We start from the raw sequence: 21,822 nt of genomic DNA on the forward strand, positions 1-21,822 counted from the left end.
AGTGACGTGCATTAGAACCTGGCATCATTCATACATAACTTACAAGCCTTATGTATCCTACTCTTTTACTGACCACCCGTTCTCCGAGGCTCAACAGGAGCATGATACGTCGATGGTACTAGGCTAAGTAGCACTTCAAATTAAAACACTCGGAGGGCACAGCTTATCAGCGACTTCCTGCAAAAGCACGCAGACATTGTCCATATTCCAATCCCCCCCGTTCCCTCTGAGCTTATTCTTGAGGATACGTTGAGCGTGCAAGGCTCCGAGAAGTCGCAACAAATGATCGATGAAAGGGGAAAAGCGCACAATAAGTCCCAATGCTGCGACTTGACGGTGAACTGTTGGGGAAAGCGACAAATCAAAAAACACGAATATGAACGAAAGGTAATGAAAAGTACCAATATCACCCTCGCTCTCGCGTTCGATAGCTGCGAGAACCGAACATGCGATTGACGCCTCCCATTCCGCATTCAGGAGAGTCAGGGACAATTCCATCTCCAAATGGTCGGTCTCGTCTTCGTCGCCCTTGCATAAATTCTCTATTCTGAGCTCTTGCAGACGCGCAAAGGTGTTGAAGTCAAAGTCGACGCGCTTTTCCGAATAGCATGATCTTCATGAACCAACGTATGTTCCAGAAGGATGGCTAGATTATTATGCGCTGACAGGAGAATTTTCCATCCCAACGCCCTGTGACTGAATGCGTTGGAGAGCATACGAAGGAGCGTCAACAGATACTTCTTCGAAGACCATTCGCATGCCTTGGACAACAGCAGTCCAAGGGGGCTGTCAAGACCGTTTCTATCGGCGCACCAAAAGGAGACCTTGTCGTCAAGGATCGCTATGCGCCATAAATCCACCAGTGGAAACAATTGATCTTCCGGCATATTCCATGACATGCAGCTCGTGACGTCATACCAAAGATCAAAAAGAGGGTACGAAGGCAAGTGTTGCGACGTGGTGAAAGCGGTGACGTACGGGAATATTATCCCAGACAAGATCTTCGTGGTGTCGGCTTTAGATAGGGAGGTATCGAAAGGTTGAAACCAGGTTGTAGTGGAGTCAAGGAAACCCATCAGCTTTGCAGATACAACAGCGAGATCAGGAACCTGCTTGAAGAGAATAGGCTCAAGAGATAGCAAATCCATAACCGGAAGGGATAGCGACAAGTGTGGATGAACTATGGCACGATCGATGGTGTCAGCTGCGAATGCGATGTAGAATAACTTGAATTCGCAAACCTGGGTGTAAAAACATTTCAAACTGCATTTGTAACTGTTGAACGTTACATCCCTGTACTTCATATACCTGGGACATGAAATAAGTAGACGATTAGACGAAGCTCGCGGAAAGCCTGACCTTCGTTCCTCCTACAAAGAAAAGAAAAGTAGGGGTAGCGCGGACACCAAACTCGATGCCAACGGCAGCTGCACCACGGCAAGAATTGAGATCCACGTGCACAAAGGCGACAGGGCTACTATTCGAGTTTTTGTTGTGCGCAAATTCTTCAAACAATGGCTGTGCCTTGCGACTCAGGCGACATATTTCCGTGGTAAAGAACGCAAGAACACCACGATGCTTTTGTAGAAGAGAATGAAATGATGGAAGAGATGCACAAGAGTGAATACGTTTGATGGTGATCGCGGAGGTGGGCGAGGATGGTATGCGCCGATGACGATTAGGGTGCAGGAATGGCCGTACAGTCGTTTGCAAATAGCGCAGGCGTCTATGTTTTGTTGATGTACGCAGATTCTCGGTAGGCGTGTCATTTCGGAGATTCACACTGATAGTATGTATTAATATGAGAAATGATCAGGATAAATGCATCTTTACCGAATGAAAAGCGTTCTAAGGAAGGTAGACGTCAATGTGCTGCGTCTTAGAGAGGACGCGAGAGTTCCAGCGGACTTCACAAGCAGGGTCTTATTGCGGAGTGAAACTGCCTTCGTCGTGGCTGGCCGACTAGTGACTTTGGCGAGGATTCCTGAGGACCTCACCGGAAGTTCTTGAAGCATCGTGGTGAGAATGGTCGCCCGAGGTTTATACATCGCGAGATTGTCCAGGAATGATGCACAAGCACGGCAGCTGTCGTCCAAATTAATGGCCCAGCTGAAGTCGAAGGTGATAAGATGTTCGACGTTGACATCTTCAGCTTCAATGAGAGCCTGACGTCGTTCGACAGTATCAGAGAGCTCTCTGTAGTACATATTCCTGATCTTGTTCAAAAAACCTGCATCAGGCTTTGGCGTCTTGTGGTTCAGGTACAGTCGCATGGGCGCCAACATAGTAAAACGATTGCCCTCGCGATGAGTCATTGAATGTAAACAGAGCACGTCTACCATGGCGGTCGCAGAAGGACAGAGGGCTTTCACCCTCGTAGTGTCGAGGCCCTGCGGGAAAAAGGCGATGATCTCGAGAAGTTTTCGAGCATCATCACCAAGGCCGATCACCGACGGAGCATTCAAAGAGAGCTCGACTGTAGCACGCAGGCTGTGAGATTTTTCTTCACCGTTCTCCAGTAGTGCTGCTTGTTGTGTTTTCCATGCCGAAAGTAGTTCCTCCCCCGACCATTCGTACTGAGCCGCCCGACGAGCAAGGATGTTGACCAATAACGGATGGTTATCCACACCGTCCAATAATCCATCAATTACCTCCGCAGGAATGTGCTGCGGGCATAAGCTCTCGAAAGTCTCCTTCGCGTGCTTGCGTTCTAACGTGGGAACGCTCACGGCTTGAGTAATAAGGTAGGGTGGAAAGGTCTGTTTACTGCGGGTCGTCAGTAGGAGGACCACGGAGGGTGATGATGCGAGGTCGTCGATGATACGGGTCACAGAGTTTGCGTTTCGAGCTGTAGGAAGAACGTCTGTATGGTCGATGACCAGGACTGTGTCGTCGCCTGTCAAAAATGCTACAACTGCTTCCCACCGTTCACCGAGGCGCCCATACAACCCGGCGGCTTTGCAAATCCGCTCCCTGATTATTCCTGCGGATATCTGGGATGCATCGAAATGATACAAAGTAACGACGGCCTTGAAACTTCTCAGCTATGACTGAGTCATGAATAACAGCTTTTGCAAGGGAGGTCTTGCCGATACCTCCGGGCCCGCAAAGTGTAACATGACGTCGATTGAGAAGTAGTCCAGTGATATGGGCAATGAGATGATCTCTGCCAAGTAAAGGGGAAGGTGCATTCGGAAGGATGACGCGCCAGCCTTCATCTACGGTATTCATGCTTGGTCTATTGATCTGCCTGCTCAGTTGATCTATTCTGCGTTGGGTAATCATGCTCAGGTGCATCTTAGCGAACGGTCAGTTCATAGTTAGCTTGGTATACGGAATAAATATGGCTTACGTTAATGAGCGACACGCGCCTATCCAGTTCCCGCACCCAAGACGCGATTTTGTCCTTGTCGGACTGGGCAAAAAAGACTCTCTTGGTGACGCTGCATTCATTTGCAGACACTACTGCCTCATGAATGCTTTGGACAAAGCTGCACTCATGTCAGTCAGTCCCTGATTTATCTGGAGAAAGCCCCCACCTTTTGAGACTGGTAATAATGTCGCTGAGCTCATCATTCAAGTCGCAGTCAGGCTGGCCTTGAGTAGCCCTTGTTACGACATCACATATCGCTCGGCACTGCTCAATCAATCCACCGAAATCGTCCACATTCTGCAAGGTATTCTATAATAAAACTCAGAAAGTCACCCGAAAGTGTCGCTCAAAAAAGACTTACTTTTACGATGGCCAAAATATTCGACACTGTCGAAAGAATGCTTCGCGCGAGAGTGCTAGGCACAGCAGCATTTACGGTATCGATCGCTGTTATCGTCCCACTCAGCAATGCCAGGCGTCGATGACTGATCGATCTTGTTCTGGGTAGATGCCTTCCGTTAGAAGCTCGACTATGGCTGCTGTTAATGTGATAGGATGAGTCTCACCTTCGATGGCAAGACCATGTCTTTGGGACAGAAAGGTCAAACTAGGTTGATCTGGGAGTCTATCGATACCCGCTGGGGGGAGCAAAGTTGCTGTTAACGGCCATGATCTTATTCAGATGGCACAGCAAGTTATGTCACTGGGGCAATGCAGCATCGCCACCAGTCAACATCAGCTGATAGGATAGGGTAGATGAGTCAGGTAGGCCCACACTGGCACATTCCGCGTTCTGCGGGGGGTGGGTAAGTGATTTCCCTCGGACCGGTGTCTCCCCAGGAACACTACATAGTCTGTAGCGCGTACATGCAGAACTAGACTCGATCAGTTGCTGCACACTGCATCGCCTGTCCAAAAAAGAATGTGTAGTAGATGTATTGTCAGGGTTAGATATCAAATAGCGAGCCCGTGAAATCGTACTTTACTCAAGTTGCCGTCAGTAGCCAGGTAACATCCACTCGAGCAAATAGTACCCTTCACCGAAAGTAAGTAGGGAACTCCAAACACGTCGATATCATAAAAATGGTCAACATAGTACACAGGACAAACCGATGAAATGAACACACTGTCTATGGTTAATACTAGGAGAACTCTGCAACATATTCCGACCAACTGCATGCGGGCGAAAGTCCAGTGTGACGGGGTCTCCAGAATCTAGTCTGTATATATAATAAGGTCATCTATCAATCCATTCATCCATCCCTTCGTGAAAGTCGTGATTCCCTAGTTGCGGCGGAAGCGCGACAAGAAGCCGCCCTTCGAGTTGCCCAGCTGATATGAATCAGTAGTAGCACCTGCCATTCTATCGCGGCGACGGCCGAAGCACACAGTGCATCCAGCCAGGAGAAGCAGTAGTAGGGACACAAATGTGAGCCAAAAACCTGCCGTAACATTGAGATTTGTGGTGAGCTGAGAAAGAGAAACTAACCAGGTCCGGTGACGGTCGTCGCATCAATATTTAGCGTACCCATTTCATGCTTGACATAGGCATAGAGAGCGATGTTGATGGCAAATGCGATGAGAGTAAGCAGGGCTGCGAGGAACGACACTAGAGAAGCCACCAAGGTGATTGTGATGTGCTGAGAAATAGAAAGAAGAAGGGCGACAAAGGCCACGGAGGCAGCTAATGAAAGCAAGTCAAACTGTGACCTGATGTCATATAGAGTACTACTGACCAACGGGAAGAACAGCGAGACCGCGGGTCCATGAAGACCCTATAGTTATTTCGTTACCCTGAGAATTCTCGAAGATGAGCGAGTATCCATGGCCTGTCATGTTCAATAAGTATAGGATTGTAGCGATCTCAGTAAAAACGTTCACCAGTGTTGAAACATGTGCGACCCGAGGATTGGTCAATACAGTAACCCCTTAGATAGTTTAGTTGTGTGATTGCATATAATAATGCAATATTTACCATATGCCGAGCTAGGCGCCACAAGGAGGAAAATGAGTTCGACGGCCAGCTCAACAAAAGTGCTACTCACTCGGAGTTGGGTAATTGCCTGATTACCGTTACTTGCCACAGACTGTGCACTAGAGTGTACGCGAGCAATATCCATCGCCTGAAGATATGGAAGAGAGATTGAGACGATGAAAAGGAGGAAGAAGGCGCAGAAGAGGAAGAAACCGCCCGGAATACAGTACGCTCTCGACATCTTCGCCAGTTTGATTGATATTGGTCTTTGTTATCTTGTACGAATGAGCAGCGTCAGAGACGAAGGTGGGGTAGGCGCTTTGCGGAGCAGGCAAACGTTGGGGCTGACTTTTATGCGGTTTCGAAACGGTGCAAAGTTACATACTTACCGGGCGCGCACCCTACTGCACAGCCACATTATACCGTCATTCCGGAAGCTTTCTCCTCGGAGCAGCCACAAAGGTGAGCTGAGCGCTGGATGAAATGGATATGGCTATGCTATCACCGTGACAAAACCTTGATGCAGCGCGGTTTATTACCGCATTGTGCAGTCTTGGCCACTGAGTATCTATCCATCTTGACGAGTTTGATAGGCACTATCAGACTTATTACCAGGGTCTGGCAGGGTCTAGTTCTTAGGACTTTGGACTTCCAGAAAGCTGTCAGACTTCAAACTTTCATTCCATTCATTTTTCCATCACCTGCTTAGAAACAAGAAACCGGTCTCCTCCATATCACGACATGTGAGATACCTACTTGTTCCGCTTTCAATTTATTTAATTACGTCGTCTGAGACATGATAAGTTGCCCCGACTTTGACAGCCAGGGATTATTTCGGTTCAGACCATAACTTGCCCCTCACTGTCGACGATGGCTATACACTCTGCTTTCACAGTCAATAAATATTCAGCAGGACTTGTCATTCAGCTACGCGTGATAACGCGACCATGTCAGTTCCGAGTCCAAGCAGCGTCCGACAAACGAGTGCCCGTACCCCTCTGAATCATTTCAACGCACTCACGACTGCATGCATCCTTCTCGAACACATACAGTCTCTCGAACGACTCCGTGACGAGACACAATACCGCGTGGAATCTAAGAGAAAGACAGGTGCACTTTTCTGGAGGCGAACTACTCGGAAATGGAGGCTTCGAGAGGCTTTGTCGGAGTCCACCGTCACACAGGAACAGATGCAGCACACACCCACCTCCGCACGCAATCATTACCCATCACCTCGACTTCGCGGACTATACGACGTTCATGGTCCCGGATGTGCCAACCAGGACTCTCTACAGACTACGGCCGATTTTTCCCCACTGAGTCTTGCCGATCTTTCTGTCTACGGGAGGGGTCATGAAGTAGTCTGGGAGGATGACGATGACGAAGCTTTGCTGTTTCAATCTGCCGATGAAGCTGTTGAGGATTCTGCAGGAAGCAGAGACACTTCTGAAGGCTCCTTGGACTGAGCTCACTTGTCCCGCCCCTCCTTCCCACCTTGTTTCTTCCCCGTCCAGGGCCACCTTCATTACCCAAGGTTTCCCACCAGTATTCGGTTCTACTGATAACTTACTGACTATCTTTGCCAGATCCTGACCGTACTCTTGCACCGACCAGGCACGCATCGAACAGGTACCGATCCATCGCCCGCGGCAAGAAGTCTCATGGTTCCCCATCAGGCATGAAGGGCAAAGGGGTCACACGTCGTGGAACTTCTAAACGCGGCAACGCTGTTCAATCCAGGGCAAAGAAGGCTTTGAGCAGAATTTTGCACCATAAGAAACTAGGCATCGCCGCTGCTGGATTTCATGTATAGGAACTCAGTCATGACTCGGTTATTACTCTTTCGTATCGCTGGCGTATCATGATGTCTGTCTGCATTTAAATGTTACGTTTCAATTCTCTGGCGAATGCATTGTGAACCACAGACGATTGCGCATCCTTACGGTTTTCGATGAAGCACTGTTCAACAGTTGGCGCTCGCCGTTTCGCAGTTAGAACTGAAATTTAACAAGAGGTATCGACATGTTCTGTAGAATTCCGAACCTCGTAAACGACAAAAGGTCAGATACTGACTGGGATAATTAACTAGTACGGGGTAAGATGATGAGTTATGGAGCGGAACCATGTCTTTTATCTAGTAAAGACGCACAAAACAGTGGACCAATCATACAGACATGCATGGTCAAAATTTATATGGACTCGACCAGCAACTAATTACTGGGTTAGACGAACGAGCCTCAACGTCAGAGAACTTTTGCCAAGGTGAAGTCCGAAAAGATGAGGTGAATAAAATCATGTGAAAGTGAATTCACGTGATTCTGTATTTCCCAATACATTCGTCAATTGACCCCTATTTAAAATTTCAATCTCTTTCCCTAACCACTCAATTCCATCATGCTCGGGCTCATGAAGACAGATACTCTCTTCAGACCTCTAAAGCACACTCTGCCGCTGGACGGCTCCAACTTGCTCTGCTCAAACATCTCAAAACTCATGCCATCGTTGCTCTCACCACTCAAACTCACCATGCTCAGTCATCTGTTAAGGCCCCTTATCTTCATCCTCTTCCGACTATGCAGTTGCATCATGCTTTTCCGACCCATATTTAATCGCGTCATATTGAACAAGCTCGGACAAGTATTTCGATGGGCGCTTTTGTTCAATTCACCCCAATATTTCATTGCGCTGTTCAAAATCCTCATGCTGGCACTCATGACCGCCGTCGTGTACAATCCCGGTGCTACAGTAAAATTTATCGCTTTCATATACGCTATTTCAATTTTAATCATGAGGCTGACGCTGCGGCTTCTCTTGCGGGCAGGATTGCTGACGTTTAAACTCCTTGTCATGCTTGTAGGATTCGCCTGGCGCGTTTGTCTACGGAAATTGGAGCGTATATATAGTTACAAGCCGCGTTATGCTACATTGTCGTGGACAACTGGTGTATCCTCAGTAGATCGTACCTCGTGTGTTGCTGTATAGAATGGACCTAAAACATTTATAATTATTTTGTGGTTTTCATGTTTCAGATGTTCGAAGACCTCCTAACCTTCCCTCTTGTTTAATGTGTGAGCACCTATAGCGGTGATTAATCACAACGATCGTACAGCTTATGCCGCTATGGTGTCTCAACCGCCGCGGCCGTACAAAGTGAGGCTGATTCCAAGGCAATTGCGGGGGGGGCATTGTTCTACATAACGTCGTTTTGCCAGCATTCGCACGGGACCGCTCGTCGAGCTTATGTGCGTAGTAGTGCGTGTCACAGGGTATCAGCACATCCCCTGGTGATGGGCTTATTGCCGATACGATGGCCCCGTGACGTCCAACGAAAGCTGAAAATAGGCCGACGGAGCGCCCTTTCAAAGAAGTCATCCAACAAAAGACTAGAGCATCTTCAATATTCCGCGAGGAACGCATGTATCATAGTATGGCCCAACATGTTGAAATACCGGTGACATAACCGTTTGAGCAAGGCAGTGCTTTGCAGGTACCTGACTTGACGTGTCTTCATTAACATCAGTAAGGCTACAGTAATATAGCGGCATTTGCGTTTGTCTCGCACGACACTCCACTGCAGCACTTTTTCATCAAAAATTATATGGATTTCATACAGGACTATGTATTGGCAGCATTGATAGGTACGAAAGAGTGTAGATTCTTGTGCAATGTTTTGTTTCGTTCTTAAATTTTAGGTCCCAATGTGTGACATGTTGACATTCGACTCTAAAACTGATGCAATACATGTATATAATCTCCATACACAATAGGTGCCATTGTATTCCGCAGGTGATCAAACGAGCGAGTGCATTGCCAGAGCAGTGCCGGTCGAGGATGTCTCGAGAGTCTCTAATCAACTGATAAGCGAGTGTGATAGACTTCGCGATCGTCGATCATTGTCACGGTCGTGCTTCAATATGTAATGGTGCACTTCATGCGACTCAGACTTGTGACTGGCACAATGAATGAGAATGCCCTCCAATCAACTTCACTCACATCTCACCATGGCCAAGCATGCAGTCCATCTCCAGGGGGAGAAAGCTCGCACGCCGAGGACAACTGTTAGGCATCGAGCATCTGTCATCGATTAGTAATTTCGTAATGCGAACTGATCGCAGGAGGTTCGTTTACCATTTTCGAGTCGACGCAAATGACGGTGGACCGTGGTGCAGGTGATAATCGATAAGGACTCGAATTTAGTGAACATTCATCGTGCAACAACGACTTATCCGATGTGCTTCAAAATTTGAGACTACGAAGTTTATGTATAATTAAGTTCATCGCCCAAGGCGATTTTCGAAATGTTGCGTCGTTGTGTTGCAGGTGAGTGCATGAAATTTGCAAACGCAAATGCCGCTGTGTTATTAATATTGTATAAGCAATGGAAATGATTCACACCCATGGACACATTCTGCAATATGGCTGCTATGAAGCGCACCAGATGCTGACCGTACTTCGGCATTTCAAGTTAAGAGGTGGGTAACTCGCCAAGAAGCAGAGGCGCAACAGTCTAGTTGATGGATGGATGACTCAAGACGCCAGCGCCGGCTATAGCTGTGTTCCCGTGTGCTGATTTGGTGAGGGTGTTTGAACGAGTCGTCAGTTCCTGAACACGGGCGGTCATAACAATCAACGCATTGCATATAGCCAAGCGAAACGGCCAATTCCATTATCACGATTGGTCCCCGAAATAGCGAGCGCGGTGACCTGACAGGGACATGGAACATCAAGACAACACGTCCCAGGAAGAAGTCGGAAAATACTATTTCATGACACTGAGCTAAGCACCATCGGTTGTCTGGATAGGCACAGGGTATGCCAATCGCTTGTTAGAGCTAAAAGGTCGTCAAGAAGCACATCTACTCCCGCCCAATTTCCGTTGACTGGAAGCCTTCCTGGGCATTGAAGTACTGGAACGGGCCGTATGGAAAACACTCAGTTATGGGCAGAAACAGCATGGCCCTTAAACCAACCCGAAACACAGCTCTGACACTACGGTCGAAGAGCCTCTCTTGAGACATATAAAACCTTGCTGGCGCTCTGCTTCGTCCTTCTTGCTCCTCTCGACCAGTAGCAAGCTCCCCGTATATGGCGTAACGGTCACGATCTTTATCTTCTAGATCTTCCTCGACATGCATGCTTATAACCGATCGTGAGTCGTTCGGGAGATTCTGCGATGCCTGACAAGCAGACGATTAGTGTTAGCCTTGGCTCTACTCGTCATCGACTATCACTTGATTGACATTGACACTGCAGATGTAGACAACACGCCATGTGAACTTGTGGCTCCTCGCTCGCGTCGTTCGTCAATTTACTTTGTGCGTGCGAGACACGCGTCTATTATCAAGAGCACAGCTAAATTGCACCACCCACCATCACAAACACTAACTAGCACGTGTTCTTGACGTGTCGCGTATTCTTTCCCAACACCAAAAGTCTTGAGTGAGAAGACATCGACCATCTTTCAGAAGGGCGAACTTACAGGAGGTCTGGGAGAGCAAAGGCAGGCAGTCGAAAGGGGAACATCATAAAAAGTGTCGAAGTCAGAAAGCTGAGAGAAGGTTGACCAAATGAGGCAACGAGCATAACGTCGATGAGATATGATTAACGATGAGCTGACATATGCGCGGACAACAAACATGCAGGAAACGGGTACCACAATAATCAACAATAAACCTAGATGATCACCATTCCACTATGAATCGCGATACTCCTCCGTGCGCTGCGAGCCCTGCCAGTCACCACCGTATGAATTTTTGCGACGAGACCCTTTCTCCCTTTGGTTGTCCCTCGGGTTGAATCTCCGCTTTCTCCCCTCCGGGTTGCTCTTGAAGTCAGAGGTGGAGTCGAGACGAGAAGGCTTTGCATATCTGAGGATGACCGGCCTACCCGTCGAAGGGTCCTTTTGATCATTTATGGCCTCAAGCGCCTCTGTAGCGGCCTCGACATTCTTGAATTCTACAAACGCGCTTCCCTTTGAAGCCCCGGTCTCCCTGTCCCTCACTGCAGACCAAAGAGTCAGACACCATCACGATTTAAGAGGAGGAATACAACGAAGCACACGCACATAATCTCACATCCGCGATAGACTGTTCAAAGTCCCTGAATACCTCACGCAAGTCGTCCTCTGCACCGCCGAACGGACGGACGTACAGCGTGTGGTAAGGTTCGAGCACAGGCGGCTGCTGGAGTGCCGCATGGTCAAGGTAGATGTCACGGTTCATGATATATATCGGGTCCTCCTGGTCAGCCTTGATGACCTCACTGGCGTCAGCCACATTGGCAAATTGAACGTGCCCAAACCCGCGGCTCATCCCTTCCGGCGTGGTGCCTACGATGCATACCCCGTCAGTACCTCTCGCGAATATTCTAATGGAGCACAGAAAACACACCCAAAGATACCCGTACGATCTCCCCAAACTCTGCAAACGACTGCCGCAGCTCTTCTTCGGTAATAGCATATGGGAGGTTCCCAATGTAAATTGTTCCCGAAGGCGGAGTGGCTCGCCGAAAACCCCTTGGCTTTGAGTCCCGGTCGCCATGCCATGCCTCGTCATTACGCAGCGCTAGCGACGTTGATAGTGCCCGCTGCCATTGCAATGGCATCGAGAGTTTTCCGGGGCTTGCATGGCGTAACAGTACCAGCGACGAAAGTGAAGCACGGGCCTTCAGCGATACGGAGAGCGTCCTTGACTGAGCTAAAAGAGCTTTGGAGAACATGGCAGAGAAAGAATGAAGGAGTAGAGGTTAGAGGTACGAAGCAAAAATGGAAAATAACTTGGTCTCTGTCACGCGACGCGCACCGTTACATGTGACAGTGTGACACGAGCTGAGCTGAGGCACGGTTCAGTTTAAAATAGTCTTGTGTATGGCATTATGATATTAACGAAAACAAACACGACAGCCATATCGATAGTAAAGAAAGAACAGAACAATGACTATCTGCAAAAAATATCCCCCTATTGCACCAATGCCCTAGATCATGGCGTATGTACATGACGCACTCTCATAGACGCTTCAACGCTTTCTTACGCTTCTCTATCCCCGAGCCAGCTGAGACTGCAGATCGTTTGACGGCTTTGGTTGTTGCAGTCGCAGCTGGGCCCGCAACATTGGAATTTGCAGTCCCCAGCGGTGCCAAGCGCTCTTTGCCGTCTTTGCTGGATACAGTGCTCGTAGAGATGGATGATGGTAGGGTATTTTCTGGTGATGATTGGAGAGGTTGTGATGGTGGCGTGGGGGACGTCGATTTGCGTGGCGATGATGCAGATGTTGGGACAGGTAGCATAATAGTTGGTGGTGGCACCACAGCTGGTGTTGGAATCGAAGCCGGTATCGGCGTCGTAGATGACTCTCCTTCTTTCTCGGTGGATGTTGTTTGAAATTCGGGAGGTGGTATGCGAGGAGTGGCGTGCACACTTGTTATAAGCTTCGCGCGGGAACAATACGCGTCGTAGTCCTCCAGGAGGAGCTTCCCCGCTTCCTCGTCGAGCGCACTTTCGGGATTAGGATAAATGAGGAGGCACTTGATTGTCACGAGAATATGACCAATGCCATATGACGATTGCCAATCCTTCTTCAACGTGTTCACACAGATCTCGCCCGCAGAAGAGACGTTTGGGTGGAAGATCTTGGTTGCAAACCAGCCTATGTCGATATAATTTGGTCAATGTGATCAGACTGTAAATAATGACGCGTACATTTTGGTGGCGCAGTGGGGAATTCATGTGTAAATTGGAACCGCACCCTGAAGTACCCACCCGCGTATGGCGTTTGCTCTGCGGCATAAAGAGGACTTGAGCTTCGAACGCGTATCTTAAGTTTCAGCGACTCACCTGGTCCCTCAACAATGCCTGTGAGTTCAAGCATATTCTCCTCACTCGTGACGACGCGAATGCCCTCCGGTGGGTTGTTCTTCAACTCAGTGATCTCACGCATCAAGCGACGCATTGTTAGGGGCGTTACAGACTGTAAACCAAGTAATTTAGAGCTGCATCAAGCGAAAGTTGCGACAAACGCACCATGGTAGAATAAGACGTGTTGTTGAATTTGGTAAGTTGAATGGAATTGCGGAGAAATGTGGCTGACGATGGTTCGAAAAGGAGTGACAATGATCTCAAATTCGAACTCCGACACTCACAACCCTAACCCTAGTCTAGGGCCCGGGGGAGAAGGATGTCGAGAGAATAGTGGTCACCAAGCTTGGTAGTTGGAGGGACAGAACCTATGGAGAATTGGTGAGAGGGAGCTTTACACGAACTCGGAACCGACCCTCAGTGGCTGGCCATGGATCGTCCCAGCTGCGGCAACATCCATTTCTGACTGAGCTTCAACATCAGAAGGTGGTGCGGCGATTCTGCCAGTGCACCAGCGCGTTCACTGAATCAAGCATGATACTGCTCGTTCCAGGCTGCGCGAACGACTTATTTTGATGTAGATAGCCTCTTCAGTTATTGTAAGCGCCGTTCTTGGCTACTTATTGGATGACACCGAGGCTTCCAATGGTGTTTGGAGTTTTACTACTTACTGGGGTACTCTCTGTAGAATGGGAGTGTGTTAGATATTGTGGCATGCAGAGCCTGGAAGCACTCGGTAGTACCCTAGGCCTACCTGATGGTGGTTCAAGTCGATTGTGCTCTGATAATAATATGTCATGATAGCTCGTGCGCAGTACTTGATCAGGTGTGTTTTGCTATAAATAACTCTGAGGACTGCTTCTGTGACTGATCGGCGACGACCTTCTCGACTCCATATCATGCCTAGAGAATACATTCGCATGTTCATCTCCTGGTTGAGGCTCATTGTCAGGAACACCGCATTTCGGTCATATGCGAGTGTTCTCTCTGGCCTCCTGCGACTGTTCCGACACTGTCAAGCCGTCATTGGTGGAAAAGAGAGGGCTTTTCAAGAACCGGTCTTAGCGTTGAGCTCCCAGCCAACCGACCAAGACAAGCCGACTTCTGTGACCCTCGCGGTCCCATCATTTGGTGCACCTCTACAAAGCCAAGGGTCGAACGCTGTAGCTTCGAATGCCCAGTCTCCTCAGAATTCTTATGCGCCATGGACATCAAGCTCTATGCCCGAGCCTAGCATCACGGGTGTTGCCACACCACTGTATCCTGTGGTGCCAAAACAATCCTCTGATATCACTCTAATTCCCATTATACCTGGACAGATCAAGCGATACGAGAGGATTGAATTGTACGCGAATGATAATTGTCGAGTATGCTGCCATTCTAATCTATACCTACAGTCAAGATGAGAATCAATTGTATGAGGTTCAGAAAGGTCCTTTGGACTGGTCAGAGTAAGCATGCTAGTGAGAGAGCGAGCAGTGATATTGAAAAGGACTGGTAGCGCATTGACTTCGGTGTCGGGATGGGAACCGCTCACGCATCCAGAAGGCGCTTTGTTTTTCTATCACTCAAATCATGTACGTCTGTGGTCCGCTCTTACACGGATTTACTCATATCTGCCACCAGAGGGTTTTTACTGATGTGAATGTTCGAACCGACGAAATCGCAGTCAAAATGGGTAAGATTGCTGAGAAGGCGTACGCAGAAGCGCGCGACGCAGGCATAATCTTGCATCCATCCGTCGAGCTAGTGTTGGAGCTCATGGAGGAGGATGGCAAAGAGATATGGGGCTACTACTTTGCCGATCACGATAGACGTGTCATTTTCTGGTTCCAAGTCCACAGGTCTAGTGATCTCATGGGTAACGTCCGAGGTGTTAAGTGCAACAACCACGTCAGTGAGTTCTTTCCGTGGAGTATTCGAGCTTCTTCCATTGCGTCACTCCCAGGGTATGCACTAGAATCCCAGTACTGGTTCGTATGGCCTCAGAAGTATGCATGTTCCCTCACTTGACTAAAGTAAATGCGCTGACACTTTGTTACAGCCCTTTATTGTTTTGCATGGTTTATACATCATGATCTTGATAGGGTACACATTGAACTATATCCGAACAAACGCTTCCTTCCGACGGATGTTGTCGTGAGACTCAAGGAAATAGTCATGTATATTCAGGCAGGTGGGTAAAGACCAATAAGTGTTTCACACCATGGAATGACTCGTGATAGACAATATCACTTCTGAAACATGCTTAGCACCTTTTTCTTCAGATGAGGTTGCAAGTATGCTCAGCCTTATGGATCCTCTTATGAGTGAATCATTCCCTGATCTGGGGGGGGGGGTCGTTGTTGATCGTCTATTTCACAGGCAGTACTAACAAGGAGCATGAGCATTCTGTGTGGATCGTCGGTAAGCCTAGGCACGGCCGGTCAGTTATTTGCTTCTGATATTCCTGCTGATTTCAGCTCGATTTATGGGAGAATTTAGTGAGCTTAAGCTAGTTGCGAGTGCACCACGTCTCCTGATTACTTTGCTAGCCAACGCCAAGTTTGTGAATTTCTGTGGACAACCGGGTGCCCGGCTTGACGCAGACCAATCGTTATACCGAGATTCCATCATCTACTCGAAAAACATCCTCCTTCGCGTCATGAATGTTATTCTGTTTGGAACCCCTGATGCTCATAACAAGGCTCTTCACAAGATATGGGTCGATCATATCGTCGTTCAGCCGCGGTGGAAGAATTTTATCAACAGGCTCAACAGCGAATGGAATGGATACACGATATTCGTGAGTCGTGCATTTGCTTCATATTGTCAATGTAATCGACGTCCATTTCAGTCTACCGTGATGCTTGCTGTAGATATCAGCTTTCTGGCGGTCCCATCCGTTCAGAACCAAACGCCTGCGATTCTTGTATCATATCTGTCTGCCTTCTGTGCCATGGGCTCGCTCGTGGTCTCATTGGTCTTGGCTGCACACGTCAATGACAGCCGGCGAGACTCCGCTAAAAGCGTGGTAAGTTCTCTTTTCGACTATTTTGCCTACCTTCTTTACGTCCACCAGGCCTCGTTCATGTCAGGAATGTCACGTTCTATGCTCGGTCTCGAAAGCCTTGCCCTCATGCTTAGTCTGCCGTTTGCTCTTCTGATTTGGGGGTGCGTTACTGGTCAAACGCTATGGGATAGTGGTAGCTCATCTTTTGACAGAATGATATTATTTGCTGCAGCATTGTCCATCGTGATTTTCCGCACTTCTGATATTGTCACCATCTCGATTGTGTCTCCTATTTGGGCCGTTATAATTGTTCTGGCAACGTGGCCTGCACTGGCTGCCAATGATATTCACATTTCTCACCTGAGTACCTGGGTCACAGAACAGGTGTCGCGTTCTAGATCCTCGCGGGTCGCCACCAGGTCTCATGCCTGATCTGATGTAGCTTGTCGTGATTGCAAGGGATTTGTGTAACTTGTATAGTTGTATCTGGTGTTTTGGTTGTTTTATATGATACCTATTTCCTCCTGGATATTCATACGCAGGACTTTGCAGCTCTGGATTTGCTTCAGAATGACTGAACACAATACTCAACCACTAGGGTCGACAGGTCGGTTCAAAATTGCCGTACCACGGACAAGTCGCGTAACTTAGCCGTCAAAACCCTTCTCTCTCAAGGAACTAGTCGGGACCCTACTTGAGACCATGGAACTCTACTTATGTATCTCTACCACCTCGCTTCCAACAATGCGACTGAAGTCTGACTTTCAGCCCTCGGTGCACATGTGGCTGCACAACTTGCTCCAACTTCAGACACTCCAAACCAGCCTGCCCGCACTCCAATGCGTCAAAGCAGACTCTCCTCTGAGTCTGCCGTGAAGCGTATATTCGATGTGCTGTCGGGCATTGGCCGACTTGGCCCTGGCCAGTACGAACATTACAACACGATAATGAAAAGGCTGTGCGCACTGCCTGTTCATTCCTTATCATCGCCGTGAGCAGCCTCCTAGTACGCGCTCGCATTTGAATAAAGTTTATTATATCCGAGTGGTACATACAGCATACTTGGTGACGCAGATAAACTTGAAATATCAAAAGGGGACGGGTGTCATATTGTACATATAACAATGTCAATATGAGGCATCTCATATCAAGAGCGATTGATGCTGGAACAATGATGCACCAAATGAAAGCATAATGTACAATAAGGGACGGGGGAAAGCAAGAAAAAAAAGAAATCGACAAAACTTGCGTGAAGCATGGTGGGCTCCTGCATTAATGAATACCATCGGAAGATTTAGTGGACGCGCAGCAGATACAAGACCAAAACCGAGTGCAGCATCCAGCCTGTCTCATCACACCATCAGACGCGCCCATTACGACTGAACGTGACGAGGATGACACCTGGTCCTGGTTCATATCTAGTTGGGGCTGCCCTTGCGAGGTAGCTTTAGTCTCCTTCCCAGTTTCCGGTACTCGAGCGACATATAAAGGCTTTGGAACAAATGAGTGCAGAAAGGAAGAGAGTAGAAGACAACAGACCTTTTTGCTTTTAGAACCACGAGGAATAGGAGCGTGACGAGAGAACAACCTGTTCCATAGGTGGTGTAAGAGGCCTAGTGTATCATCAACATCAGGAGGGGGCGCTAGTGAGGGTGTTGCAGTGGCAGCAGGAGCCGCTGGTAGTGAAGTAGTAGTGACAGGAGGGGCCGCCGCCGGTAAAGTTGTAGTGGCAACCAGTGGACGGGGCGCCAACGACAATTCCTCCTGGCCTTGGTTCGTGTCTTGTTGCAGCGGTCCTTGTGAAGCAGCTTCAGTCTGGTTTGCGGTGCTCAATGACGAAGGCTTTTGAACGAATGAATACAGGAAGGAAGAGAGTAGAACAGAACAGACCTCTTCGACAGGAGTAACACAAGGCCTAAGAGCTTCATGTGAGACAGGCTCCTGCAGGCGTTGCGGGAAGTGTAGTAGTGCGTTATCAACATCGGGCAGTGCAACCGCTGGGGGTACTACTTGGCAGACTTCTTCGAGTTGTTGGACTGGATGTGGTGTAGTATCAACCTAGAATATCCGAATCGTTATTTAAATGTAATGTGATGGTTTTATAGACGTGTCACGTACATCGGGCAACGGCTTGTCACCGTCCTACGGGAGGCAACGATATCGAACGTGCTCAGCTCCTGGAAAGTGATAAAATAAGAACTTTTGAACTCACATTTGGTCCGACGAATTCAAGGAGATCTGATGGGGGGTCACCAGCTTGAGTATCAGCTTCTCTAATAATCGCAGAAACATCCCATGTATACACGTTCTTGTCTCGGCAGCCAGCGGCTAGTAGTCGCCCATCTGCCGAAAATGACACACAGGTCACTCTATCTGCATGCTTCAGGGGCAAACTGACGGGCTGGCTATTCTTGAGGTTCCACAACCTCAATGTCTTGTCGTACGATGCGCTTGCGAGTATATCGTGACCATTCGGAGATATTGCGATATCATAGACGCTGTTGGTGTGCTCATCCAGCACTGCGACCTGCTCCCAGGTAGTAGTGTTCCATGTCCTAATGGAGTGATCCGCCGACCCGGAAATGAGTGTCTTCGCGTCCGCGGTCCAAGCAAGGCATTCCACTGTCCTTGTGTGTCCTTTGAGAGTGGTAACCAAAGTGCCTGTTATGATGTCCCAGATTTTGATGAGCTGCTCGTCCTTGGCCTTGCAGCTTCCGGCAGTCGCAATCATGGAGCTGACTGGCGAGTAGACGACTGTGCACACCCAAGCATGCCCAGTCTCGATTGGTCCAACGATGGTCTTTCCGCTCTCCACATCCCACACCCTTATAGTTCCATCACCTGATCCGCTCACCACCCGCCGACTATCTTGACTCCAGCAGACAGCCCACACCGGCTGCGTATGCCCAATCCATTTAGCGATGACCTTGCCCGTGTCGATATTCCACAGCCTCACCGCACCGTCTTTACTCCCGCTGACCACTTTCTCGCCGTCTGGGGACAATGCCACGGTTTCCACTGAACCTCCTGCGCCGTCCCGCCAGTCGTCCCCTATCTGCTTCCCGCTCTCCAAGTTCCATGATCGCAACGAGCCGTCGAGTGAACAAGTGATGATTCGCAGTCCGTCGGGCAGGTGTATGACGCCTCGCACATTCCCAGTGTGTCCTTCAAATTTCTGGCGGGGCGTTATCGCTGACGTCCGGGTCTCCTCGCTAGCGGTGGAAGGAAAGATCTTTGGTGTGGGTTTCGTGCCCATGACCTGGGCATTGTAGATGGTCAACTGTGATCCGCTAAAGTCTATGTCATCACTCACGAACAGATGTTTTTAATCAGGACTCTATGAATGAAGAAAATGCGAAGGCAGAATGATGCGTCAGAGTCAATGTTTTGGTCGATTAAGAGTCGTGTCAACTGAAAGTTCAAATAAACTACAAGTACGTTTTACTCGCCTTATTCTCGCCTCCAACGCGTGAATGAAGCGCCAAGGATCAGTCCGTGAGTTCTTGATGACTTGGCAACTCTCTTCCGTCTTGCATGCCGTCAGTCGGTCTTCAACTCACCACATACAGGAAGCTCGTCGCACACACTACTCCGTACCATCTCTCAAGTGCCTCTCCATTCAAGAGCGAGGGGACGCACCAACCGTCCAATATGGCACCTGGATGAGTTGCTAAATCACCAATGGTGCAAAAATAAGTACTTACCTGATCTAGCTATCCATACTTATGGGTCCGCGTCAACCGCGTGAATGATCTCTTCGCCTCCCTGAGTCTCGATGACTATCAGCATACGACATCTGATAAGGCTGTTCGCATATTAAAACCTATTGCATACATTCACCGCCCCGCGTCCCCTTGACTCACCATAAACAGAATATATGCGGTATCATCGCTGGTACCGGGGTATGTAGTAGAACACACCGATAATAGCAATCCCCGACTGGATGTATTTTGTGGAGGGCGACTGTGTCGCGTATTTTTGTTGTGTATGAGAAGGACGAAACTTCAGCAGTGAGATTTGGGCCCGTCTGATAAGTAGATGGACTTTGGATCTAGGAACTCGCGCAGGGAAGTTCATATTAACGCGAATTGTCACAATTCGGCATAACGAAAGCGAGTAAGCAGGGTATGGGTAATGACTGTAGCCGGGTAGCTCTGTTTGAGGAGTTTCTCACTGAGAATTCTCTGAGCGTAGGTGGAAAAGGTGTGAAAGACCGAAGAGAGAATATATCGGAGGCCCAGGGGAAGGATGCTAAGACTTCGCTAGATACTCGGCGCTCTACCTTCCAACACTCCCAATACGCCAAATGTTTGATGATGTTTCGGAAGGGATGTGGATTACCGGCATGCACGTGACTTGAACATGCACAACGACTTGTTCAATGATTTCAGGAACCCGTCCTTCGTTCAGGTGAGCGGGCGAAGGAGTCGGAGTGACAGGGCTATGGATAAGCAGGCACGATGTCATGAATAGTAGACAATCTCCCCTGGAAGGAGTGCATGCGCGACCGCTTATTATAGGTCCCTCACAGCCTGATTTCTACCCATCTGGCACTCGACGCGTGAGGAGCCTCACACTTGAGCGCTATGATTGTATGGACTACCAGACCATGCAGCTCGTCATGAAGGATGGATGTATGGTCATACGAAGGGGTCATCACGCCGCAGGTAGGGTGACGCATCACATGAAAGACGAGGGCTACAAGATACTCGCATGATCTCGATGCTGATGGTTCCAATTATAAGAATAAGAACAACGAAGCACCTGTAACTATTTGTAACCTAGTCTGATCGCCCACATTAATACATCTCAGTGACAGCTTTTAGTAGCTAAGATCAGCATAAAATGAACTCGATGACCGCTTCATGCATGACTATCTGATATCTCCACGAACCAACTGCTACAATAAAATCATCATCAAGTATAGCTAGACATCTTGATTGAGCAACTGCGAGGGACAGTAGAAAGGCTAGGCACTCACGTGTCGTAGCAATTGGACCAGTGTGTCCCATGTGCCATGTGGCTCAAATCAAGTTCTACACCTCCTCGCGGGATCACCATTGCAGTCCCAGGAGAATAGAATGGCTGTCGGGAAGCGGGAGGTACCCAGAAAAGGAGCCGATTATCAGGCCCGACCATCCATCCATCACCATCCAGCAAGAAAGGAGTTGAACCGGAATCAAAATCATCATCGGAATCATCGTCGGAATCATCGTCGGAATCATCATCGGAATCATCATCGGAATCATCACCACCCAGCAAGAAAGGAGTTGAACCGGAATCAGAATGATCATCAAAATCATCATCAGAGGTGCCCTCGAGAAGCTCAGTAGGGTGATGCAATGCATGGACCATGCTAGATGAAAAGCAAATGGAGTGATTGTTCGTTGACGTGATGGGGCTCTGTTGTGCGCGAGGCATGGTTAAACTGCTATCCAGAGGGAATAAGGGGGTCTCAGGGTACTCCTGCAATGGCTGCCCAGCCACAGCATGCCACAGCCGGACAGTGTTATCCCTTGAACCAGACAGGATGCGAGTGCCATCCGGCGAGAACGAGACTGACAAAACCGAAGAAGTGTGTCCCCGCAAGGGCTCACCCAATGGCTGCCCCGTGGCTGCATCCCACAGC

At 48.7% G+C, this 21,822-nt stretch overlaps 8 protein-coding genes across 8 annotated transcripts; 3 read left to right on the top strand and 5 right to left on the bottom strand.

Moving 5' to 3' along the window:
* Positions 1 to 76: 76 nt before the first annotated feature.
* EDB91DRAFT_362308 (uncharacterized protein) lies at positions 77 to 2,635 on the bottom strand. Its single transcript, XM_041327000.1, has 5 exons — positions 1,834 to 2,635; positions 1,360 to 1,783; positions 1,242 to 1,308; positions 402 to 1,180; positions 77 to 341 (listed from the first exon to the last, which is right to left on the bottom strand). The coding sequence occupies exons 1-4, from the start codon at positions 2,340 to 2,342 to the stop codon at positions 543 to 545; spliced, it is 1,638 nt and encodes a 545-aa protein (XP_041177143.1). The 5' UTR covers positions 2,343 to 2,635; the 3' UTR covers positions 77 to 341; positions 402 to 542.
* A 2,022-nt stretch (positions 2,636 to 4,657) lies between these two features.
* EDB91DRAFT_1053405 (uncharacterized protein) lies at positions 4,658 to 5,589 on the bottom strand (the record flags this gene model as incomplete). Its single annotated transcript, XM_041313750.1, has 6 exons — positions 4,658 to 4,815; positions 4,863 to 5,057; positions 5,110 to 5,202; positions 5,255 to 5,301; positions 5,349 to 5,359; positions 5,419 to 5,589. The coding sequence occupies 6 exons, from the start codon at positions 5,587 to 5,589 to the stop codon at positions 4,658 to 4,660; spliced, it is 675 nt and encodes a 224-aa protein (XP_041177144.1).
* A 443-nt stretch (positions 5,590 to 6,032) lies between these two features.
* EDB91DRAFT_362515 (uncharacterized protein) lies at positions 6,033 to 7,268 on the top strand. Its single transcript, XM_041327002.1, has 2 exons — positions 6,033 to 6,091; positions 6,153 to 7,268. Exon 2 carries the CDS (start codon positions 6,296 to 6,298, stop codon positions 6,812 to 6,814), a length of 519 nt encoding a protein of 172 aa, XP_041177145.1. The 5' UTR covers positions 6,033 to 6,091; positions 6,153 to 6,295; the 3' UTR covers positions 6,815 to 7,268.
* A 455-nt stretch (positions 7,269 to 7,723) lies between these two features.
* Positions 7,724 to 8,337, top strand: EDB91DRAFT_1133530 (uncharacterized protein). The gene has a single exon (XM_041318735.1). It carries the CDS (start codon positions 7,743 to 7,745, stop codon positions 8,328 to 8,330), a length of 588 nt encoding a protein of 195 aa, XP_041177146.1. The 5' UTR covers positions 7,724 to 7,742; the 3' UTR covers positions 8,331 to 8,337.
* Positions 8,338 to 10,717: 2,380 nt separating this feature from the next.
* On the bottom strand, positions 10,718 to 12,184 carry EDB91DRAFT_1133534 (uncharacterized protein). The gene is made up of 3 exons (XM_041318736.1): positions 11,738 to 12,184; positions 11,413 to 11,676; positions 10,718 to 11,348 (listed from the first exon to the last, which is right to left on the bottom strand). Exons 1-3 carry the CDS (start codon positions 12,063 to 12,065, stop codon positions 11,041 to 11,043), a joined length of 900 nt encoding a protein of 299 aa, XP_041177147.1. The 5' UTR covers positions 12,066 to 12,184; the 3' UTR covers positions 10,718 to 11,040.
* Positions 12,185 to 12,190: 6 nt separating this feature from the next.
* On the bottom strand, positions 12,191 to 13,595 carry EDB91DRAFT_362656 (ubiquitin-conjugating enzyme/RWD-like protein). The gene is made up of 4 exons (XM_041327003.1): positions 13,367 to 13,595; positions 13,181 to 13,313; positions 13,046 to 13,123; positions 12,191 to 12,992 (listed from the first exon to the last, which is right to left on the bottom strand). The coding sequence occupies exons 1-4, from the start codon at positions 13,367 to 13,369 to the stop codon at positions 12,352 to 12,354; spliced, it is 855 nt and encodes a 284-aa protein (XP_041177148.1). The 5' UTR covers positions 13,370 to 13,595; the 3' UTR covers positions 12,191 to 12,351.
* A 484-nt stretch (positions 13,596 to 14,079) lies between these two features.
* On the top strand, positions 14,080 to 16,738 carry EDB91DRAFT_1133546 (uncharacterized protein). Its single transcript, XM_041318737.1, has 13 exons — positions 14,080 to 14,546; positions 14,599 to 14,652; positions 14,703 to 14,778; positions 14,828 to 15,098; positions 15,150 to 15,174; positions 15,289 to 15,377; positions 15,427 to 15,510; positions 15,566 to 15,607; positions 15,664 to 15,684; positions 15,736 to 15,986; positions 16,038 to 16,214; positions 16,263 to 16,354; positions 16,406 to 16,738. The coding sequence occupies exons 1-13, from the start codon at positions 14,101 to 14,103 to the stop codon at positions 16,623 to 16,625; spliced, it is 1,848 nt and encodes a 615-aa protein (XP_041177149.1). The 5' UTR covers positions 14,080 to 14,100; the 3' UTR covers positions 16,626 to 16,738.
* A 469-nt stretch (positions 16,739 to 17,207) lies between these two features.
* Positions 17,208 to 19,449, bottom strand: EDB91DRAFT_1283041 (quinon protein alcohol dehydrogenase-like superfamily; the record flags this gene model as incomplete). Its single annotated transcript, XM_041324760.1, has 5 exons — positions 17,208 to 17,684; positions 17,733 to 18,035; positions 18,084 to 18,251; positions 18,312 to 18,335; positions 18,406 to 19,449. The coding sequence occupies 5 exons, from the start codon at positions 19,447 to 19,449 to the stop codon at positions 17,466 to 17,468; spliced, it is 1,758 nt and encodes a 585-aa protein (XP_041177150.1). The 3' UTR covers positions 17,208 to 17,465.
* Positions 19,450 to 21,822: the final 2,373 nt, after the last annotated feature.

This window comes from Suillus paluster, assembly GCF_016628075.1.
Source record: "Suillus paluster strain FC165 chromosome Unknown EDB91scaffold_26, whole genome shotgun sequence".
NCBI classification, from domain to species: Eukaryota; Fungi; Basidiomycota; class Agaricomycetes; order Boletales; family Suillaceae; genus Suillus; species Suillus paluster.